Source organism: Notolepis coatsorum (genome assembly GCF_963971535.1).
Source record: "Notolepis coatsorum genome assembly, chromosome: 2".
Lineage (NCBI taxonomy): Eukaryota > Metazoa > Chordata > Actinopteri > Aulopiformes > Paralepididae > Notolepis > Notolepis coatsorum.
In genome coordinates, this window is record NC_140166.1 from 167,531,443 (window position 1) to 167,551,586 (window position 20,144).

Genomic DNA, 20,144 nt, shown 5'->3' on the forward strand with positions numbered 1-20,144 from the left:
GGCTGTGGTTTAATACGAGGGGGAGGGGAAGAAAGATGTAACTACAAGAACAAAATAAAAAACAGTATAAGCACCTAGAACCAATAATAGGACTACAGTATCACAGGCCCCATTTAAACCAATAGGACTACAGCAATATCACAGGCCCCATTTAAACATTGTCCGGCATGATGTCGACTAGTATAGGTCATAATTTCACTGATCATTTTAGTATTAAGAAACTTGGCACCGTGCTGCATCCTCTCACCAGAATTCAATACAATCCAATGGAGCAAGTGTTTTAGCCTTCAAAAACCATGATAGATGTCATTTTCCAAAACAACTCACAGAGTATAAATCAGATTTGTCTTCCATGTTCTACCGAGGAAATAGTTGCAAACCGTACATCGTATCAAAAGTTATGCGTTTCATCTGCCAGTTTGTGTGTAACTGGGCAAAGCGGCTTATTAAACTCATGTTTGATACAATGGTATGGTTTGCAGCCATTTTCTCAGTAGAACATACAGTATGAAGATAACACATAATTATACTGTGAGCATCTCATTTTGGAAAAGAACATCATGGGTTTTGAAGGCTAAAACACTTGACCTATTGGATCAATACTAAAGCAATCAGTGATATTATGGCCTGTACTGGTGTCAACATCATGCCAGACAATGTTTAAAATAAGGTGAACCAGTCCTTCCGTTCACAAACCACAAAACCAACCAAAATGGGTTCAATCACAACGTGTTCATTCATATGAATTGAATGAACAGTTTTGTAATTATTGACTGTATTCTTCACTGGTGGTGGCATGTCAGCCCATTGAGTTATTTTCTTTAACAGAAAATGTTTGTCCTTTATTTATACAGGTAAAAACACATGAGACCAAGATCTTTTTCATGGGTGACCTGTTTACAATAGACATGTAAATAAAAGCATACCCAAAATAGACCCTTGTGGAACACCTTCACTTAGATTTGATACCATCAACAGCTTGAGTTTTCCCTGAGAGATAATCATAAAACCACAGAAAGCTAGTCCAAACCTATTTATTAAACCTTGTATTTAACTGGTAGAGAAAATAACTTAAAAGATACTTTATTGACAGACCAAGTCTAAAATTGCTCTTGCATCACAGCAGTCCAATTTTGAAACATCACAGAAAAGACAACAATTAAGACAAGAAACACAGATGCATACATTTAACATAACAATCCCAGAAGACAATATTCAAGGCCTCATTCAATTAATTAAATCATAGAACCCTGCATCTCCGGTTTGATGGTAAACAATTTGTCTTCCCCGTTCAGGACACGGTTGGGGTCAGAGACAATGTTGTGGTATGTTATTATGGTAGGCTGAGCCATAGAGTTTCTTAATATGTTATTATGGTAGGCTGAGCCATAGAGTTTCTTAATGTTATTTATGGTAGGCTGATCCATAAGGTTTCTTAATATGTTATTATGTTAGACTGATTCAGTGTTTAATGTTATTATGGTAGTTGATTCATAGTGTAAACAACCCTCTATGTAGTCATTGTTTTGTGTGTGATAGGGAACTTTTATTTTGAAGCACCGCTAAACAGGAAGCAGTTGCCTAGAGCGTGAGTCTAGCTTTATGGTTGACGTGATTCTAAGAAAAGGAAAGAAAATATCTCCGTGAAATATCTCTGTGATTCTTTGCTCATTTGGAATAGATTACAAGGTAACTGATGTGCACTTCCAATGGTTTAATATTTGGTTATATATATATATTTGGTTTGCACTCACTGTTTGTGTTTTTTGACAACTCTAAAGTTACTCATGTGAAGAGTACGTTATTTTCCTTGCTAGCTTTGGTCATTGCTAATTGCTGGCTAGCCTACACAACGTCATTCAGTAAAGTCCAGAGTACCAGCATGTTAAGAGTTTTGTTTGCTTATAGATCGTGAAAGAAGACTTTCCATGTGGTTTATGGTTAAGCCCCCTGTTGGAGAGAGAGGACAAGGTACGGGATGTCAAATGGTCATGTAGTAATATGGGCTTCTTCTTCTTTCGTGTAACGTCAGAGGTCCAACTCTGTATCTTGTAGCCATGCCCATAACTCTGGTCCCACATCAAAGAGGCTGGCTTCCGAGGGTGGTTTGTATAGGGGGCAGATGGTCAGGATGTGGTCAACAGTCTGCTCAGGGTCTCCACACTTGCATGCAGCGCTGTCTACCAGGGACGCTACAGTAAGAGCTTTCTCTATGGTGAAGTGGAACATCGGATATTCGTCTCCCGGACTGAACTTCATACTCACCTGGGCTGTTAAGAGAAGGAACCGTTTCATTGCCTTACTATAGACCTGATATAGTCCCCTGATAATTAATGACCTTTTTTGTTTTGAAATGCACACTTCATGTAGAGGTTCCTTTGTTATCGTGTTTATTCTAGTCATTGCTTTGGCATGAACTCTGATTTAAATGCCCATAGATAACACATTCAATGCTGGTTATTTGCCCTAATTTACCATTCAAAGTGTATGATGTGCTATTTCTCTGTCCATGTCTATGCTGCTCTTTATGAAGGCGCAACCACATTCACTTTATTCTAACTTTGAATTATTAGCTCATCATGGCATCCTTAGAATGGAAAGGAGATTTATATAGTAAGGAAACTAGCTCCCCAGATGAGGTCAAAGGCTTAGGAGAAGAGCATCATACAGAGGTAGGCCTAGGCTTGGAAGAGTCTGAAAACCCACAGAAGGAAGCTAGTGAAGAGAAAAAAGGTCCCACCGATAGCCCTGAGGAAGAGGATGACCTAACTGAAGAGGATGACCTAACTGAAGGTCTCTTGACGCTCCCACCGTACACCACGCCCAACAGAAAGGATGCGTGCGCACCAAGAGGAAGAAGCATGCAAAATGGAGAAAAGACTGCTGTCCCTGTATGAAAAATGGAAGCTCCACATTTGCAAGGCAAGAGCTGAGATGAAAACATACATGTCAGAAGAGGAGCTCTGGACTCTCATCGACAAGCTAAACAGGTCTAAGACAGATGTTTGTATGATGTATGTCAAAATTAGAGATCTCGCCGCGCCTTCCAATGACATGAGATGACGAGTGGATATGTGCGATACAGTAACCATGGAATTAGTCAGCATCGCTCACGACAGAACCATATAGTACAGAAGGCGATTTCAATGTCCAACAGGAAAGGAGCAGACTTCATGAACTGTGCCGCCATGACTACGCATAGTTGGTCTATGGATTTGCCTCTGACATCTCCTCATTAACTCTGCACAAGGCTCTATGATAGCGAAGCGTGTGGAGGCAGCGGCTCAACTAGCCGAAAAGGAAGCCACCTATCAGATGATTCAAGTAGAGGAAAAACAAAAGGAAGCTATACGCAAACTAGAGGGACAACAACGAAAGGCTCTGGAGGCACAGAGGCGTGAATTGGAGAGATTGGAGGAACAACAACTAAAGGCTCTAGAAGCACAAAAGCGTGAGTTGGAGCGACTGCAGGTCAAGAAGGAAGTGTTCGCAGCCCAAGCCAAACTAAAGGTCTACGACGATGAGATCTGACATGAAGCTGCCGACCACATCAATGAAAGCAATGCAGAGACGAGGAACGCACCTGCTGCCGCACTCTTTCCATCTCATGCTGCACCAACCTCTCATTCTGACATCACTTCTCTCGCACAGGTCTTCCATGACAGCATAGCCTGAGTAGGCTTCCTGCACCAGAGCCATTCGTTTTCAATGGTGATCCTATACAGTTAATCGAATGGAAAACAACGTTTATCTCACTCATCGACCAAAGAGCAATGACCCCAGCTGAAAAACTCTACTACCTGAAGAGGTACCGTTGGTGGCCCAGCACGCCAGGCTCTAGATGGCACGTTCTATCGTAACGACAAGGAAGCCTACAAGGACGCCTGGGATAAGCTGAATCATCGCTTTGGCCAGCCATTTGCCATTCAGAGATCATTCCGAGAGAAGCTATCCAACTGGCCAAGGATTCAGCCTAAGGGCTTGCATCCACCTACCGCATATTTTCAGCTGAAAAACGCTGGCAGAACGCTGGTAGTGCTGGGATGGAGCGCTTGCGGCGAGAAAAAAGAAACGCAGCGCGTGCCTTGAAGCAAGATGACAGAGAAAGAAATCTAGCGACAGCCATCTTTGTCGTATTTTACTGCCGCGGTTTTGCACATATAGCATATTTTAATACACTTTATTGTATATTAATTATATATATAGTTATTGCCCGACACCACAGTTCACACTTTGCTTTTTATTAGCTTTTTATTAGTGTATTCGTGTAGTTATTAGTGTATTTGTGCTTTGTCGCGAATCGCAATGGCCCGTCTCTTGTGGGTAGGCAGGCAGGCAACTCCGGTGTCAGGTTACAATTTGTGTCACAGAGTGGTAGATATGATTGGCTGTGATTGGTTGTCTGAAAATGCGCTCCGCTCATCACTCTGAAAAGTTCAGAAAGTTTCAACTTTAAACGCTGGGTGCGGCTGCACAAAAAAACTGAAAGGCGCTGAAAAAAGAAGCAGACTGCAGCGCATTTCCTATAAGCGGCAGCATGCGGCCGCATAAGCTCTGTCCTCATTGGGAACAATTGACAAAAGACGCTTGCGCCCAGAAATATGCGGCAGGTGGACGCAAGCCCTAAGGATGCAGAGGGACTCAGGAGTTTTTCTGATTTTCTCAACGCCTGTCGGGATGCCATTCCTCATGTCAAGGGTGTCGACATACTTAACGACTGCGAGGAGAACCGAAAGCTCATTTACAAACTGCCAGACTGGGCAGCCGCCCGGTGGAACCGTCAAGTCACACAATTTCCAACTTTCGAGGACTTCACAAAATTCATGTCAACTGAAGCGGAGATTGCCTGTGATCCAATCACGTCTCTCCAAGCTCTACACTCATCAGCCACTAGCGCCGATAAAGGAAATGTCAGAGACACTAAGAGAAACAAAGCCAGCGTTCTTGCCACTCAAGCAAACACCGACAATGAGAACCGAAAGTTTAGGACTAAGGCTCCATGCATTCAGTGTGAAGATGGACACCAGCTCCATGCATGCGAGAGATTCACGAGATGTCACTGGATGAGCGACGCATCTTCATAAAGGAGACGATACTATGCTATGGATGTCTAAAGCCAGGACACAACGCGAAAGACTGTCGCCATCGTCACTCCTGTGACACCTGCAAGAGAAAACATCCTACAGCCCTCCACGATAACAACTATCAAAGAGAAGAAAAGCCTGCACCTGACACAATCAGATCAAGAGCCTGATGCAAGATCCCTGTGTAGCAGTTGGAGGCTCATCCAGCACATCAATGGTTCTACCAGTATGGGTTTCCTCCAAAAATAACCCAACTATAGAGACTTGTCTACGCTCTTCGACACGCAAAGCGATACTACATTTATCGACCAAGAGGTGAGTGCCGGTCTTAACGCAGACAAGCATCCAGTTAAACTGAAGCTGACAACCATGAGCGGAAAGGACACAATTCTCACAAGTGAGAGAGTCTGCAGCCTTCGTGTAAGAGGATATAGCTCTGCCACTCAAGTCGATCTTCCAGTGGCCTACACTAAGGAGGACTAAGGACTGCATACCCGTAAACCGTGCACACATCCCCACTTCTAAGACGGCCAAGAAATGGAGTCATCTAGCAGGAATAGCAGACGAAATCCAAACAATAAAAGACTGCAAAGTGAGTCTTCTCATAGGTTATAACTGCTCCAGAGCCATGGCTCCAAGGCAAGTCATCCTCGGAGCAGATGAGGAACCATACGCTGTACGGACAGATCTAGGATGGAGGGACCCTCAGCTCAAAGCCAGGATTCGTTGAGCACAAGTCGCATGTGCTACAGAACCGCAGTTAAAGAGCTACCCCCGGCCACACCGGCCGATGTTATCCGCATTCTAGAGTCTGACTTTAAGGACGGCAGTGAAGACGGAAAAACAGTGTCTCAAGATGACATCACGTTTCTGAATAAGATGGATGAAGGAATACGGAAAACCAAACAAGGCCATTAAGAAATGCCCCTGCCCTTCAAAAACAGACCCAGCCTCCCCAACAATAAGAAATCAGCCCGATACGCCTCAATCACCTTAAAAGGAAACTGCAGCGCGACGAAGGATACAAGAGGAAATACGTCAAGTTCATGGAAGAGGTTATCGGAAAGGGAGACACGGAACCAGTCGAAGATGGTGGGAGAGAAGGCGAAAGGTGGTACATTCCCCATCACGGCGTCTTTCACGCAAAGAAACCTGACAAACTTCGCATTGTGTTTGACTGCTCAACAAGATACAAAGGAACAAGTCTCAATGACCACCTCGCGGCACGGTGGTGTAGTGGTTAACACTGTCGCCTCACAGCAAGAAGGTCCAGGGTTCGATTCCCGCTTGGGGACCAGGTTTCCATGATGCCAGTTACCCAGGTGGGGTATCTCCCAGGCCTTTCTGTGTGGAGTTTGCATGTTCTCCCCGTGCTCGCAAGGGTTTCCCCCCCGATAAGATAAACCCAATGGAAAAACATGCACAACAACAAGATCGCTAACGCTGTGGCGTCCTTGACGAAGACGGACGGGAGCACTTGGATTGGTCCCCTGGCGCGGCTCACGTTGACGCCTGTCTGCTCCCGGCTGCCCTTGGGGGGGAAGGACGACGGGATGGGTTAATCGCAGATACGAATTGCATGCATGCATCGCATGTGTGCCAATTGATGACCTCGGAGCAGGTCCTAAATTATTATTATTATCCTTTCTGGGCCAGACATGTTGAACAACTTAAGTGGAGTGCTCAACCGCTTTCGCCAGCACCCAGTTGACCTGATGTGCGACGCTGAAATTTTTTCCCATCAATTTCAAGTCCAGGAAGCTGATCGAGACTACCTGCGCTTTCTCTGGTGGAAGCAAGGAGACCTGAACTCATCGCCCAGTGAGTTCTGCATGAAGGTGCATCTGTTCGGTGCGGCCTCCTCACCAGGGTGTGCCAACTACGGACTAAAGCACTTAGCTAAGGAGAAGGCACACACCTACCCGCATGGATCACGATTCGTCATGAGACCTTTACGTGGACGACGGGGTCACAAGTGTTGAAAACACAGAGTGCAATTCAGTTGGCCAAAGAAGCATGCAAACTCTGTGCCACAGGTGGCCTCCGTCTACATAAGTTTGTGTCAAACAACAGAGATGTCCTCGAGAGTATCCCGCTCTCTGAACAAGCAACCAACGTAAAGTGCATGCACCTCACCTTTGATGAGCTGCCACTTGAAAGAGCTCTCGAGATTCAATGGGACATGGAGTCTGACTTCTGTCTCAACGTCAACCTTAAAGAACAGCCTCCTACACGCCGCGGCATCCTGTCAACAGTAGCCTCCCTGTACGACCCCCTCGGGTTTGTGGCACCGGTCCTGATCAAAGGGAAGATGATTCTCCAGGAGATGTGCAGGCGCGAAACAGGCTGGGACGACCCTCTCCCAGAGGAGCTTCGTCCAAAATGGGAGAAAGGGAAAGCTGAACTAGCACACTTGGAAAACGTCACCATACCTCGTACCTACTCACCTGCTGGATTTGGAAAAGTCTCAAAGGTGGAGCTGCATAATTTCTCAGATGCCAGTACTAAAGGGTATGGTCAATGTTCGTACTTGAGACTTCAAAATGAGAAAGGAGGTGTCCACTGCGCCCTGGTTATCGGAAAAACACGTGACTCGCCAACCAAGGTTACAACCATTCCAAGATTGGAATTGACAGCCGTGGTTATCTCTGTGAAAATGAGCAACCTGCTCAAAGAGGAATTTGGCTCTCCTGGTGCTGAGGAGTTCTTCTGGACTGATTGGAAAGTAGTCTTGGGATACATAAGGAATGAAGCAAGAAAGACTATTCCACACCTTCGTCTCTAACCGTCTCCAACGGATTCATCTCAGCTCAGACCCTCAACAATGGAGACACGTCCCAACAAGTGACAACCCTGCTGACCATGCGTCCAGGGGCTTGACGCCCAGCGAGCTGCTGATATCCAACTGGTTCACTGGATCCAAGTTCTTGTGGAACAAAGAAATGGAGCTGCCAGCAGATGATGCTCCAGAGCTAACTATTGGAGATCCAGAAGTCATAAGTGCTCTCGCACTTAGCACAACGACCAAGGAGCAAAGCACTATAGTTGATCACTTGTCTAAGTTTTCTTCTTGGTCACTCGCTACTCAAGCTAATCGCACACATTTAGAGACGAGTCCACAAGAATAAATCTAACAACCTCACCACTGTGACAGAAAGACAAAAAGCTGAACGCCACATAATCAAAGACCTGCAGAGATCAGTTTATCACGAAGAGCTGAAGCTGCTGAGCAAGGGCACTCCTCTGCCATCCAACAATCCCCTGCACTCTCTTGATGCTTACCTCGATGAAGATGGTATACTCGGGGAGGGAGGAAGACTGCGCAACTCCACTCTTCCTCACTTCGTCAAGTACCCGGCCATCATCCCTAAAGATCATCAGATTACTGAGATGATAATTGCTCATCATCACGAAAGAACGAAGCATCAAGGCAAGGGTCTCACCATCAATGAAGTCCGGTCCAACGGCTACTGGATTCCAGGAATCAACAGAGCAGTAGCATCTTACATTCGGAAATGTGTGAGCTGTAGAAGGCTCTGGAAACCTACAGAACAACAACAGATGGCAGATCTACCCCCGGAACGTTTAGAGCCATCGCCCCCCTTTTCCTTCTGCGGTATGGACTGCTTTGGCCCATTTCTTACAAATCAAGGAATAAAGGAAAATAAGAGATACGGCCTCCTCTTTACTTGTGCAATTCATATCGAGATGCTAGACGACATGCAGGGATTAAAGCAAAAAAAAATCTCCTGACTGAACTTTTTTCAGGCCAAGTCATATTCTTATTTTAACCTCCACTATATATTTTTATTTAATAGCGTTAGCGTTTTAAGGGAACTAGATCATTTTGAACATCTTTTCTATTGCCAGTTTGCTTTTACGTAATATCAATGCTGTTTTCAATTCATTAAATGAAACTGATTGCAAGGGTTGACTGACTTTGTCATACAAATAAACAAATCTACATACTGTAACCTTTCAGTATTGTGTATAGTTCAAATTCAGTATTGTCTATAGTTCAAATTCAGTATTGTGTATAGTTCAAATTCAGTATTGTGTATAGTTCAAATTCAGTATTGTGTATAGTTCAAATTATGTATTGTCTATAGTTCAAATTATGTATTGTGTATAGTTCAAATTACGCAGGGCTCGAAATTAACATTTTTACTTGGTAGCACTGGTGCTCCCAACTTCAAAAAGTTGGGAGCACCAGCAAAAATGTAGGAGCACCCACCTAAATGTAAGGAGCACCAACAATATATATGTAATATATTTTTTGTATTGATAAAAAAAAAACAATATAACAGTACTGTAATGCAGTAAAACAGTGAAAGTAGCCTTAAACTATAGTATAGTGTAGACCTAGTAGTGTAGCCTATAGTGTAACTAGGCATGTGCCAGTATGACATTTTGAGGGTATGATAACCTTGGGCAAAAATACCACGGTTTCACGGTATTCGGTACATAAAAAAATCCCCCATTGAACAAAACATATTACAGTGCACAATACGCTTTTCTGTAAGTGTTATTTATGAATGTGTGAAGACTGTCTGTATTACACACAGAGGGCACTGTCTGACCACTTTAAAACTAAGTACAGAATATAAAATACGTCCAAATAAACTTTCATGATTATGAATATGTAGGCTACATGTCAAAAGGGCATTTTGCTAATGTAATCTACTTGCAAAGATGTGTTATAATATAGCCTAGTACAGTACTATTCTTACTATATTAAACTTTGGATTAATCTTTTGAGGTGGCTCAACATTATTCACACACGGAACTATGTGTTGGGGATAATGGTTCCGCACGGACCATATTGTTTGTTACATTGCTGTCGGCAAACTCGCTCAGAGTGTCAACAGAGTGTTGACGTTGAGTTGATGTTAGCTGCTAGCTGGCTACCCAAATCCACAACAGCCAGGCAGCCAACCATACAAAATACAGTCTCAGCCAATCACATTGATTTGTACAGTTAGTTCGCTCCACTCCATTGCGAAAAGTTAGCCGCGCAGGACGCCTGAATACTTTAGACAACAAATGTTTGTTTCCGCGTCTCTGATTGGCCAGGTCATTTCTGGTCATGTGACATGTACGCCCAATCGTGGGACCGCAAGTGTCTACACTGGTTAAGCTCAGGGGCTCTTTCGAAGTTGGTTAAGGTTAGAGTTTGTCTTAGAGCATGGCGATAGAACGCCTGCCCTTCTTTCGACGGTTAAGCTTAGGCACTCTTTCGAAGTTGGTTAAGGTTAGAGTTTGTCTTAGAGCATGGCGATAGAACGGCAGGTAGTTTTGCAGGCTGTTAGACCCGGAAATAGGCGCAGAACTTGCTGTCCCACGATTGGCGCACATGTCACATGACCTGGCCAATCGGAGTGCAAAACTCGCATGCGGAAACAAACATTTGTTGTCGAAAGTATTCACACAGCCAGGACAGCCCGTATTAGCAAGCTACAGTTGCTAGGTAGCTAACGTTAGCCACCTGAAGATCGGTAGCTAGCTAACGTTAGCCACAGCTTCAAAAACGAATTTCAATTATGTTATGAGCTATCAGCTAGCCAGCTAGATAATGTTAGACAACGCCTCGTGTAGTAAACTAAAGTGAATAGTTTACTGGGCCATTGTTTAATGCTTCAGTGGTGTTAAAAGAGGACCTGCACGCTTGCTATCTTCGGTGCAAATGATACGGGTCTGTGAGGGGGAGGGCACTGCGAGCAGCGTGTGTGTGCGTCAAGCTCACGTTTGATTGGTTAGAATGGTCAAAATGCCCTTTTTCATGATATTTGACGCCTCTGATTGGCTAAATGTTGTTTCAATCTGTATGCATCTACAAATCATATTATACCAGGTAGCCAATTCCGTCAGACTCCAAATCAAATTGACGAAAAAAATAAAAAAAATAATACTGAAATCCGTCTGGAGACGGAACGCTTTAATGCATGCGACATGTCTCAGGGATGTGATTGCGCCTTAAGAAAAAAACCTGAACATTTTCGAAACCATTATTTTTTCTTTGAAATAAACACCCCATTTTAATGAATGAACACATTGTATTTGTATGAAATAAACAGAGAACTGAACTGTTCACAGGGAAGAGGACGGTGGGAGGGGGGTTGAAGAGGGACAAAGAAAATTAATAAAATATCTCTCTCTCTCTAACCTCCAGGTATCGCTCTCTCACCTCCAGGTATCTCTCTCTCTCTAACCTCCAGATATTCCCTTCTCTCTCTCTCTCTAACCTCCAGGTATCTGTCTCTCTAACCTCCAGGTATCTCTCTCACCTCCAGTTATCTCTCTCTCACACATCCAGGTATCTCTCTCTCTCTATCCTCCAGGTATCTCTCTCTCTCTCTAACCTCCAGGTATCTTTCTCTCTCTCTCTAACCTCCAGGTATCTCTCTCTCTCTAACCTCCAGGTATCTCTCTCTCTCATTGTCTGCTGGTGTTATTTCAATTCTCATATTTTGTGGTGGATCTTGTATGCTTTCAGGTGTTTTGAGTGTTTAACATGCATTTGGCGAGCCTTCTTCCCACTTGAGCCATAGTTTATGGTGTCATTGCACAGGTTGCAAGTAGCCTTGCCTGGTGTGGTTGGTAAGTTTTACTAAAACATTCGAGTGTTAATGTGTTTCCGGCTTCTACCTCGACTGTCTCTTGTAGCCAGCTCCATTTGAAGCAATCCTTCACCCCCCCCCATCAATGGTCTTGACTTCAGGGCTATTAAATGGTACTTTGGCCATGGTTCATTAGTTATGCTATGATGGGAAATTTTTTTTAAATTTAAGTTTTAGTATTAAATTAAATTCCAATGATTACTATTAAACACTTTAAACATGTTTCTCAATTCACTTGATTTAAAATACTAATTGAGATAAAATAGCTGTTATTCTAAGCTTTAAGATTAAGGGTGAGTATAAAGAATAAATACAAGGTGATAAGATGCTGAAAGCTATGAGTGACACAATTATTAATCATAGCTAAATGGTTATTTTTTTACACTGTTAATTACGTTACATTCGGTCCAATATTTGTGAAGGATTCGGTCGAATCCCTAACCATTAAAAAAAGGACCAAATCCAGCGAATCCACATAGCTAATTATAATATAACGTAACGTTACACGTTAAAAAGTATTGGATGGTACACTGTAGTCAAGTACACTGGCTAGCAGTGTATTCTCAAAACCGCTAGGTGGCTATGTGTATCAAGCTAACGTGACCCAGCTAGATGTATGTGTGTCATGTTCAGTATGTAGCAGAACAGTTTGAGTAGATGGAGAAAAGAGTACCTCGCCAACATCGCTCTTAGACAGCGCTGGCACACCCCAAGAAGAAATCTCAAAGTCGGTGACATTGTCATGGAGAAGTCTTGTGATCTGCCTCGTAACAAGTGGAAATAGTCTAAGGTTGTCGAGACTGTGACAGACAAGGATGGGCTTGGAGACCAGAAGATGGGAAACAATGGACCACGTACTGGAAAACCTTCCACTGTCGACAGACTAGTACAGAAGCTGATCTTGCTTCTTCCTACCATTTAAACCTACAGCTATATAGTCTTATTTACAGTATATCAAGTCTAACGCACTAACCTCTCGAATATTCAGAGGTCATATAGAATTAGTGGCAGTGGCTAGTCCGTAACGAACTAGAATGGAGAAGTAAGACGACTCCTTCCATCCACTAGTCTGGGGGTCCAGCACCCCCTAAGCCTCCCTACCTGGGGACATAGGTCAACTAGGTTATTCCTTATTATGGAATCAGTCGGATTTACAGTGTGATATAAACCACTCCTGAATGGTGGGAGTGTAAACGACCCTCTATGTAGCATCATTGGTTTGTGTGTGATAGGGAACTTTTATTTTGAAGCACCGCCAAACAGGAAGCAGTTGCCTAGAGCGTGAGTCTACGGTTGACGTGATTCTAAGAAAAGGAAAGAAAATATCTCTGAAATATCACCGTGATTCTTTGCTCATTTGGAATTGATTACAAGGTAACTGATGTGCACTTTAAATGGTTTAATATTTGGTTATATATATATTTGGTTTGCACTCACGGTTTGTGTTTTTTGACAACTCTAGAGTTACTCCTGTGAAGAGTACATTATTTTCCTTGCTACTGTAGCTTTGGTCATTGGTAATTGCTGGCTAGCCTACACAACGTCATTCAGTAAGGTCCAGAGTACCAGCATGTTAAGAGTTTTGTTTGCTTATAGATCGTGAAAGAAGACTTTCCATGTGGTTTATGGTTAAGCCCCCTGTTGGAGAGAGGGGACAAGGTATGGGATGTAAAATTGTCCTATATGTAGTAGGGCTGTCTTAAATACTTCGAAGCTTCGTTCGATGGGCATGGGATTCGAATATGAAAATAAAATTCAAATATATAAAAAAAAAATTATATATTTTTTTAAATCAACTCTGCCTCTCTGTTAATTAAACAAGCAATGCTGTTTGTTATTTAAAATGAGGTCGGACTCGGCACTGACAGATTTGTGTTCATTGTGCTGCTTTTATAAAGCCTCCAATGACGGCTTACAATATTTCATGAAAGTGTTTCGTTTGTCTAAGATTGAAAGAGGTTTAAACTTTACAGCACTGACAAGTTGAACAATGTGCTGTACAAGTCCCACAACAATTTATATTTTTTTATTTATATATATAAAAATTAAATAAAAAATTATCTCAAAGCTTCGAATTAAAATCGAATCTCGGCCCCGAAGCTTCGAATTCCAAAGTATTTGGTAGGGGTGTAACAATGCATGGATGCATCAATCCTAATGTGACGATTCAACTGCATCGATTTGAAAATGTTAAAATCGATAATAAAAATAATTTATTCAAATTTTTTTGTATTGTTTTTATTGACCTATAGTCCATTCATGCCGAGTGAATCAGTTCCCCCAGCCACATTTGTGTTTTCTTTTTTTTGGGGGAATTAACTGATAGAAAATGTATCTAATCTAATCTAATCGTGGTCAAATAGACATTTCATGATGCATTGAATCGTTGCCTGAAGAATCGTAATCGAATTTAATTGTTGTGAGGTCGCATCGTTACACCCCTAGTATTTGGCTACGTCACTGTTATTGGAAGCCATTTGTGTCAAGTGTAATGTTAACTTTATTGAACATTGTGAATGTGGCATATCGGAGTATCATTTCTTTGTCTTTTCACTTCAGCTCTTACGTTGTGAATTGAAAGATTTACTTCATAGTAAATCTTCATAGCTAGCCATTAACACTGAAGAAGGAACACTTGTTCTGAAACATGTCTGTATCCGCCTGCGATAAAAAAAATTCGAAACCTGAGAGTGCTGGTCCGGCTTTCTGCTTCTTTCTACTAAAGATTTACTTCATGAAACACCAGTTAAAGAGTCCATTCATCGCTCTCCCAGGGACGCTACACATTGATCAAATGATGATCAAAGGGTTGGCCTACAATCTTTGAGTAGATTTTTATTTGGTGGAGCAGTTTTGACTTTAAAGTAGTGGACAAACACTTGTACCACTGTAGTATTACAATACTGTAGAACACTCATAATCACAGAAGAAGTTGTTCTGTCCTTTTGCAGACAATTTTGATGTAGTCTTTCCACGATAACATTCAAGTATTTGTATGAAAGCGCCTGCTTGCATTTTTCATTATGGATAACAGGAACTTTATGAGTGTGTAATAATTAACTTACACACCACACAAGCACACTTATTACACGCACACACTGCTGCTACTTACACCGTACATTTTAATATATATATATTTTATATAGTTTAAAAATACCTTGTATTGTATAGATAGAATATACATTGTGAATTCTGTTTAGTTTATAGTTATAGCTATAGTTCATAGTTATAGTTAGTATAGATAGAATATACGTTGTGTATTATGTTTACAAATCTACTACGGTTGAGGAGCCGGGAAAAACTAGCAACGCTTTTCAGAATGTATGCATTTTAAAAAGCTGTGACAATAAAATAATCGGAATCTGAATCCAAGATGGTGTGTTGTGTTAATCTCAAGAGCAATTATTATAACTCCACCACTTCGTTCCACACTATGTCGGTGCAGTACAGGGTTACCCTAACCCTAACCCGAGTCACTTAACAGAGATATTAGAGCTGCATCATCAGGATACTTTCAGAATGTATTGATTCGGTGCATCTGTATGGCAATCGTCGGTATGGAAAGTGAAGAGCGCGGCTGAACTCGCACAACCCCGGGGACCTGACCTCATTCCTCTCCGGTAATAAACAGAAAAGGGGTCAGAGAACACTGCAATCATTACCTGAGAGTGACAGCAACAGCTCATCACAAGACTGGCCAGCAGGGAGCCGTGTAGACTGGCCAGCAGGGAGCAGCCGTGTAGACTGGCCAGCAGGGAGCCGTGTAGACTGGCCAGCAGGGAGCAGCCGTGTAGGTTGGCCAGCAGAGAGCTGTGTAGACTGGCCAGCAGGGAGCAGCCGTTTAGACTGGCCAGCAGGGAGCCGTGTAGACTGGCCAGCAGGGAGCAGCCGTGTAGGTTGGCCAGCAGAGAGCCGTGTAGACTGGCCAGCAGGGAGCAGCCGTGTAGGTTGGCCAGCAGAGAGCCGTATAGACTGGCCAGCAGGGAGCAGCCGTGTAGGTTGGCTAGCAGAGAGCCGTGTAGACTGGCCAGCAGGGAGCAGCCGTGTAGGTTGGCCAGCAGAGAGCCGTGTAGACTGGCCATCAGGGAGCAGCCGTGTAAGTTGGCCAGCAGGGAGCCGTGTAGACTGGCCATCAGGGAGCAGCCGTGTAGGTTGGCCAGCAGAGAGCCGTGTAGACTGGCCATCAGGGAGCAGCCGTGTAGGTTGGCCAGCAGAGAGCCGTGTAGACTGGCCTTTCGCTTCTGCTGGGGGCTGCGAGGCAGGAGGTGGCCTGTGAGTCTTGCCAGAGGTCCTTACCGGACCTTTCGTCCGCTCGCTATGGGCAGCGCGTTTCACCTTTGGCTTGATGGAGAAATTACATTCTTTACAGCTCAGTCAAAACAAACGTTGCCAGATGTGACAAGTGTCTTAGTTACCATGAATCACAATTCCGGAAAAAAGCAAGTCAGGCAAATATTTACCTTAGCTTTAGCCTCGTCTTTACTTTTCTGCTTCTTTGTTTTCGTCACTGAAAGACATGCACAATCATAATTCTCAAGACCACCGAGTCATCCATTAGTCCCTTTGTTACTACGGTAGGTGATTATTTATTTTTTTATGACAGGATGAGCATTATAATAGTAAATATATGATAAATATATCATGACCCCATTCATCTTCCAATAAAAACTAATTCCCACCTTAATCCGGAGTGATAAACCATTTCCCAATACCAAGAGTGGAATTTGTTAATCATTTAGTAAGTAACATAAGGACATGCCAATCAATGGGTAAGTAGTATTAACAGAAAGAATAACAATATGAAATGTACATAGTTTGTCTATAAAATGTATTTATTTGAAGCTATGCTTTTAGCAATAGGATGTCATCTAGCAATTTGCAATACAATCTAGCAGTGTAATGGATATGTTGCGTTTGGCTCAATACATTGATTAAAAAAGCAACCATGAAATTCAATCAATGCAATGTACATAGTGTACCGGTATATCTCTTCAGATTGTTACGTATATTGTTAAACAAATAGGAGGTTCAGAATGTTTATATTGTCATTTTGTGTCCCGATTCAAAAAGTTTTTCCTTCAAGTGTTAAGCAGAGCAGAGCAAAATTGCACCCTCTACCTTATTTTGGTTGTATGCAATTGTGACTTGATAGAAATGTTGTTGCATGATGGCTGGGTCACAATATATTGTATACTGATCAGAGGCACGTCACCAAAAAACAATGCTGAACAATGTGCAAAAATCTATTTTGCAAAACATTTCTCACACGTCCAGAAACAAAAAAAATTGTTTTGCACACATTCATTTAGTTGGACAGTTATTGCGAGTAAATGAGTTTGATTATGGCCACCAGTGATGTCATCGGGGACATTGGATCATTGCACTGTGTTAATTACAGTTCAATGAAATGATAAGACAGCAGTCACTATAAGTGAATGTATTACCATTTCTTAATCTACATTAGGGCTGACCTTCAAAGCTTTTTTTGGCCGTCGAAGCTTCAGGGCTGAGATTCTTATTATTATTACTTATGTTGTGGGACTTGTACAGCACTTTGGTTGATTGATTGAAAACTTTAATTAACAGATTGCAGAATGGGTACAGTACAGTTCAGTACAGTCCAGAGAAAGACTTTCGTCTTGTTTACATCAGGGTCCCCCATTTTAAATTCATAATGATTGGTCAACTTTGTTGTTTTTAAATGTGCTCTATAAATAAAGTGGATTGGATTGGATTAATTAATTAAATTAATAATGAGTCAGGAGCTGCTCTGCCTGGGCGGCTGCGCTCCGTTACACAGCCAACAACATTACATTACATAATTATGTTGCAACCTTCGTCTATAAAGCAAACAATTATATAAATATTTATATGTAGTTCATAGAGACAAAAAGGCAGAATTCGACTTAATTAACCCTTTATCTGCCAGGGATTATTCTGATATTAATCACCTCTCTGCCACCACTGTAAGTCTATGGAGATGTTCCCCTTCTTTGCAGGGCTATAACTTTTTAAATTGTATTGCTAAATTGACATTACTATGGCCCATTCAACGTCAAGTATCTATCGTTTAGGATGTAGCAACGTTCTACTTTTTCCACATATTCATACTAAAATACGGTCTAAAGTATAAATATGTTTTTATCGTGGCGGCTACGTGGCGTAGTGGGCCAGGCGCTCGCCACGAATGACTGAGACGCTGGGCTTGCCTGTTCGAGCCCAGCGCTCCACATTGCTTTCAGTTTAGCTGGTTGTTCATACTAATACACATTGGCCGTATTAGGGGGTGGGAAACTGATGGGTGGGGATCGGGCGTTGTGGACAGCGACTCCTACAGGTCGGTTGGTGCGCCTGCGCAGTAGAATCAGGAAGTGTCGGGGGCAGCGTGAGCCTCCCACGCGTTACTCCTCGCCACTGAGAGATCGAGCTGCGCAGGTGAAAAGATGCGACTGCTGTTACCTCAAGTACCGGAGGGGACTTGTGCTATGTATGACTTAGTCCACATTGCAGCCGGCTTGTGGGAGGCAAGAAACAGCGTTCGTGACAGGGGAGGGTTGAATTGGATGATACGAAATTGGGATGAGAGAAAGATCAGAAAATGGGAGAAAAAGTGGATACAAAAAAAATATATGTTTTTATCGTTTTCTGCAGCATTCTGCAGAACGTGAGTTATAGCCATAAATACATATATTAGATCATCAAATGTAGTTTGATACCGATTGACGTCAGATTAAAAGTTTCGATTGTACAAGGTCCTAAACGTCATGCCTCATCATCTGCTGGTGACCGGAGTGGGGGGGGGGGGGGGGGGGGGGGGTTTATAAGTCCGTGGCCGACGTTAAATCATTTATGTAGTATGGGTGATACATAGATCAGAGCAGTTTGTATGCAGTTTGTATGGACAATAATAATCAAACACGCTGAAACTCACCGCAGCTTCCTCGTAGCGATGGGGGATGCTACTGGAGCAAAAAGATCGTTATTATGAGATATCGATCTTGTTGGTCCAGTTCCAGGTTGTATAATACTATATACGTCCAAATCATGTTGTTTATCGAGTTATTGGCAACGGATCGCTATCCAGTGTATCAAGCTGGAGTCCGGACGAAATATGGGTGAGCACCACTTCCGGCCGCTCACTTCCGGTTTTGGCACCTCGCCGATCGGCCACCAGATGGCGGTCTTGTACCGTTGGAGAGTTGAGAGGAGCTATACAGCACCTGTCAAGTCTCCGTGGGTGAAATATGATTGCCATGACAGATTTTTGAAATATTGATCTCAAAGACGCTGTACGTCATTGGCAGTTTACGCATGGCGAGGAATGACGTCTAAACACGTCATTGGCGATTAAAGGGTTAAGCACGTTTTATTAAGACATGTTTGTATATGGGTCGGGACACTGCTGCTGACTGGGTGTCTTATCAAACAGGTAAAACTAAAAATACTATAGAGAATTGTCAGTGCTGTAAAGTTTAAACCTTTTTAAATCTTAGACAAACTAAACACTTTGCTTTTATGAAATATTGTAAGCAGTCATTTGAGGCTTTATAAAAGCAGCAAATTGTATTCAACACAGAGAGGAGTTAATGAGGAATCTCCATGTGCTTGTTGTAGTTAACAAATAGGCAAGATTTTGCACACAAAAATATTCAACATTTATTTTCCCCATTCGAATCCCGTGCCCATCGAACGAAGCTTCGAAGTATTTAAGACAGCCCTAATCTACATCATCTCATGGAGCTGTGATTAACAACACAAGGATTCAATGTCCCCGATTACATCACTGGTGGCTAGGGATGCTCGATATTGGCTTTTTTTACCGATATTGTCCAACTCTTAATTTCCGATACATGCAGGGTTCCCCCCCCCCCCCCCCCAAAACGGAATAATTTCAGGTAATTACCATTACATATCTCTTGTCGTGTAATTAACACAACATTATACATACTTTGACAATAAATAAAATAATAATTTGTTCTTACTTGCCTGCCTGGGTAAATAAAGGTTAAATAAATGTAATTTTTCTTTTTTTGAAAACAGATAGATATTTTCCGATATCACATTTTTATGCCAATATCAGCCGATAATATCGGTAGGCCGATAATATCGGACATCCCTACTGGTGGCCATATTAAAACGAATTTACTTTCAATAACTGTGGGATTATGTGTGAAATAGAAATCTTTATCGTTTTTTGGTTAAGTGCCCCTTTGAGAATAAAATATCCGATTGCAGTAAAGCCTAGGTTTACACCCTTAGCAAAAACTGGACCAAAATATACAAGTTAACAAAATAACAATCTTCTTTGGGATATAGACTTGACAATAATTGGATTCTGCTAACATGATCAGACTCTGCCTTAACAATACTAAATCTGATTAGAAAGTAATCAAGTGATAAACATCATGCCACACAGTCATGTGAAAATCATACAAATGAAAAC

The 20,144-nt window shown here is 42.4% G+C and overlaps 1 protein-coding gene across 1 annotated transcript in view; it reads right to left on the reverse strand.

Moving 5' to 3' along the window:
- Window positions 1-20,144, reverse strand: part of brdt (bromodomain, testis-specific) — an 84,802-nt gene that overhangs the window by 17,206 nt on the left and 47,452 nt on the right. Inside the window, exons 13-15 of the mRNA XM_084308388.1 lie at window positions 16,162-16,208; window positions 15,757-16,042; window positions 15,475-15,704 (exon numbers count right to left, since the gene is read on the reverse strand). Of these exons, the coding sequence (XP_084164514.1) occupies window positions 15,475-15,704; window positions 15,757-16,042; window positions 16,162-16,208 (563 nt within the window). The remainder of the gene's footprint in view (window positions 1-15,474; window positions 15,705-15,756; window positions 16,043-16,161; window positions 16,209-20,144) is intronic.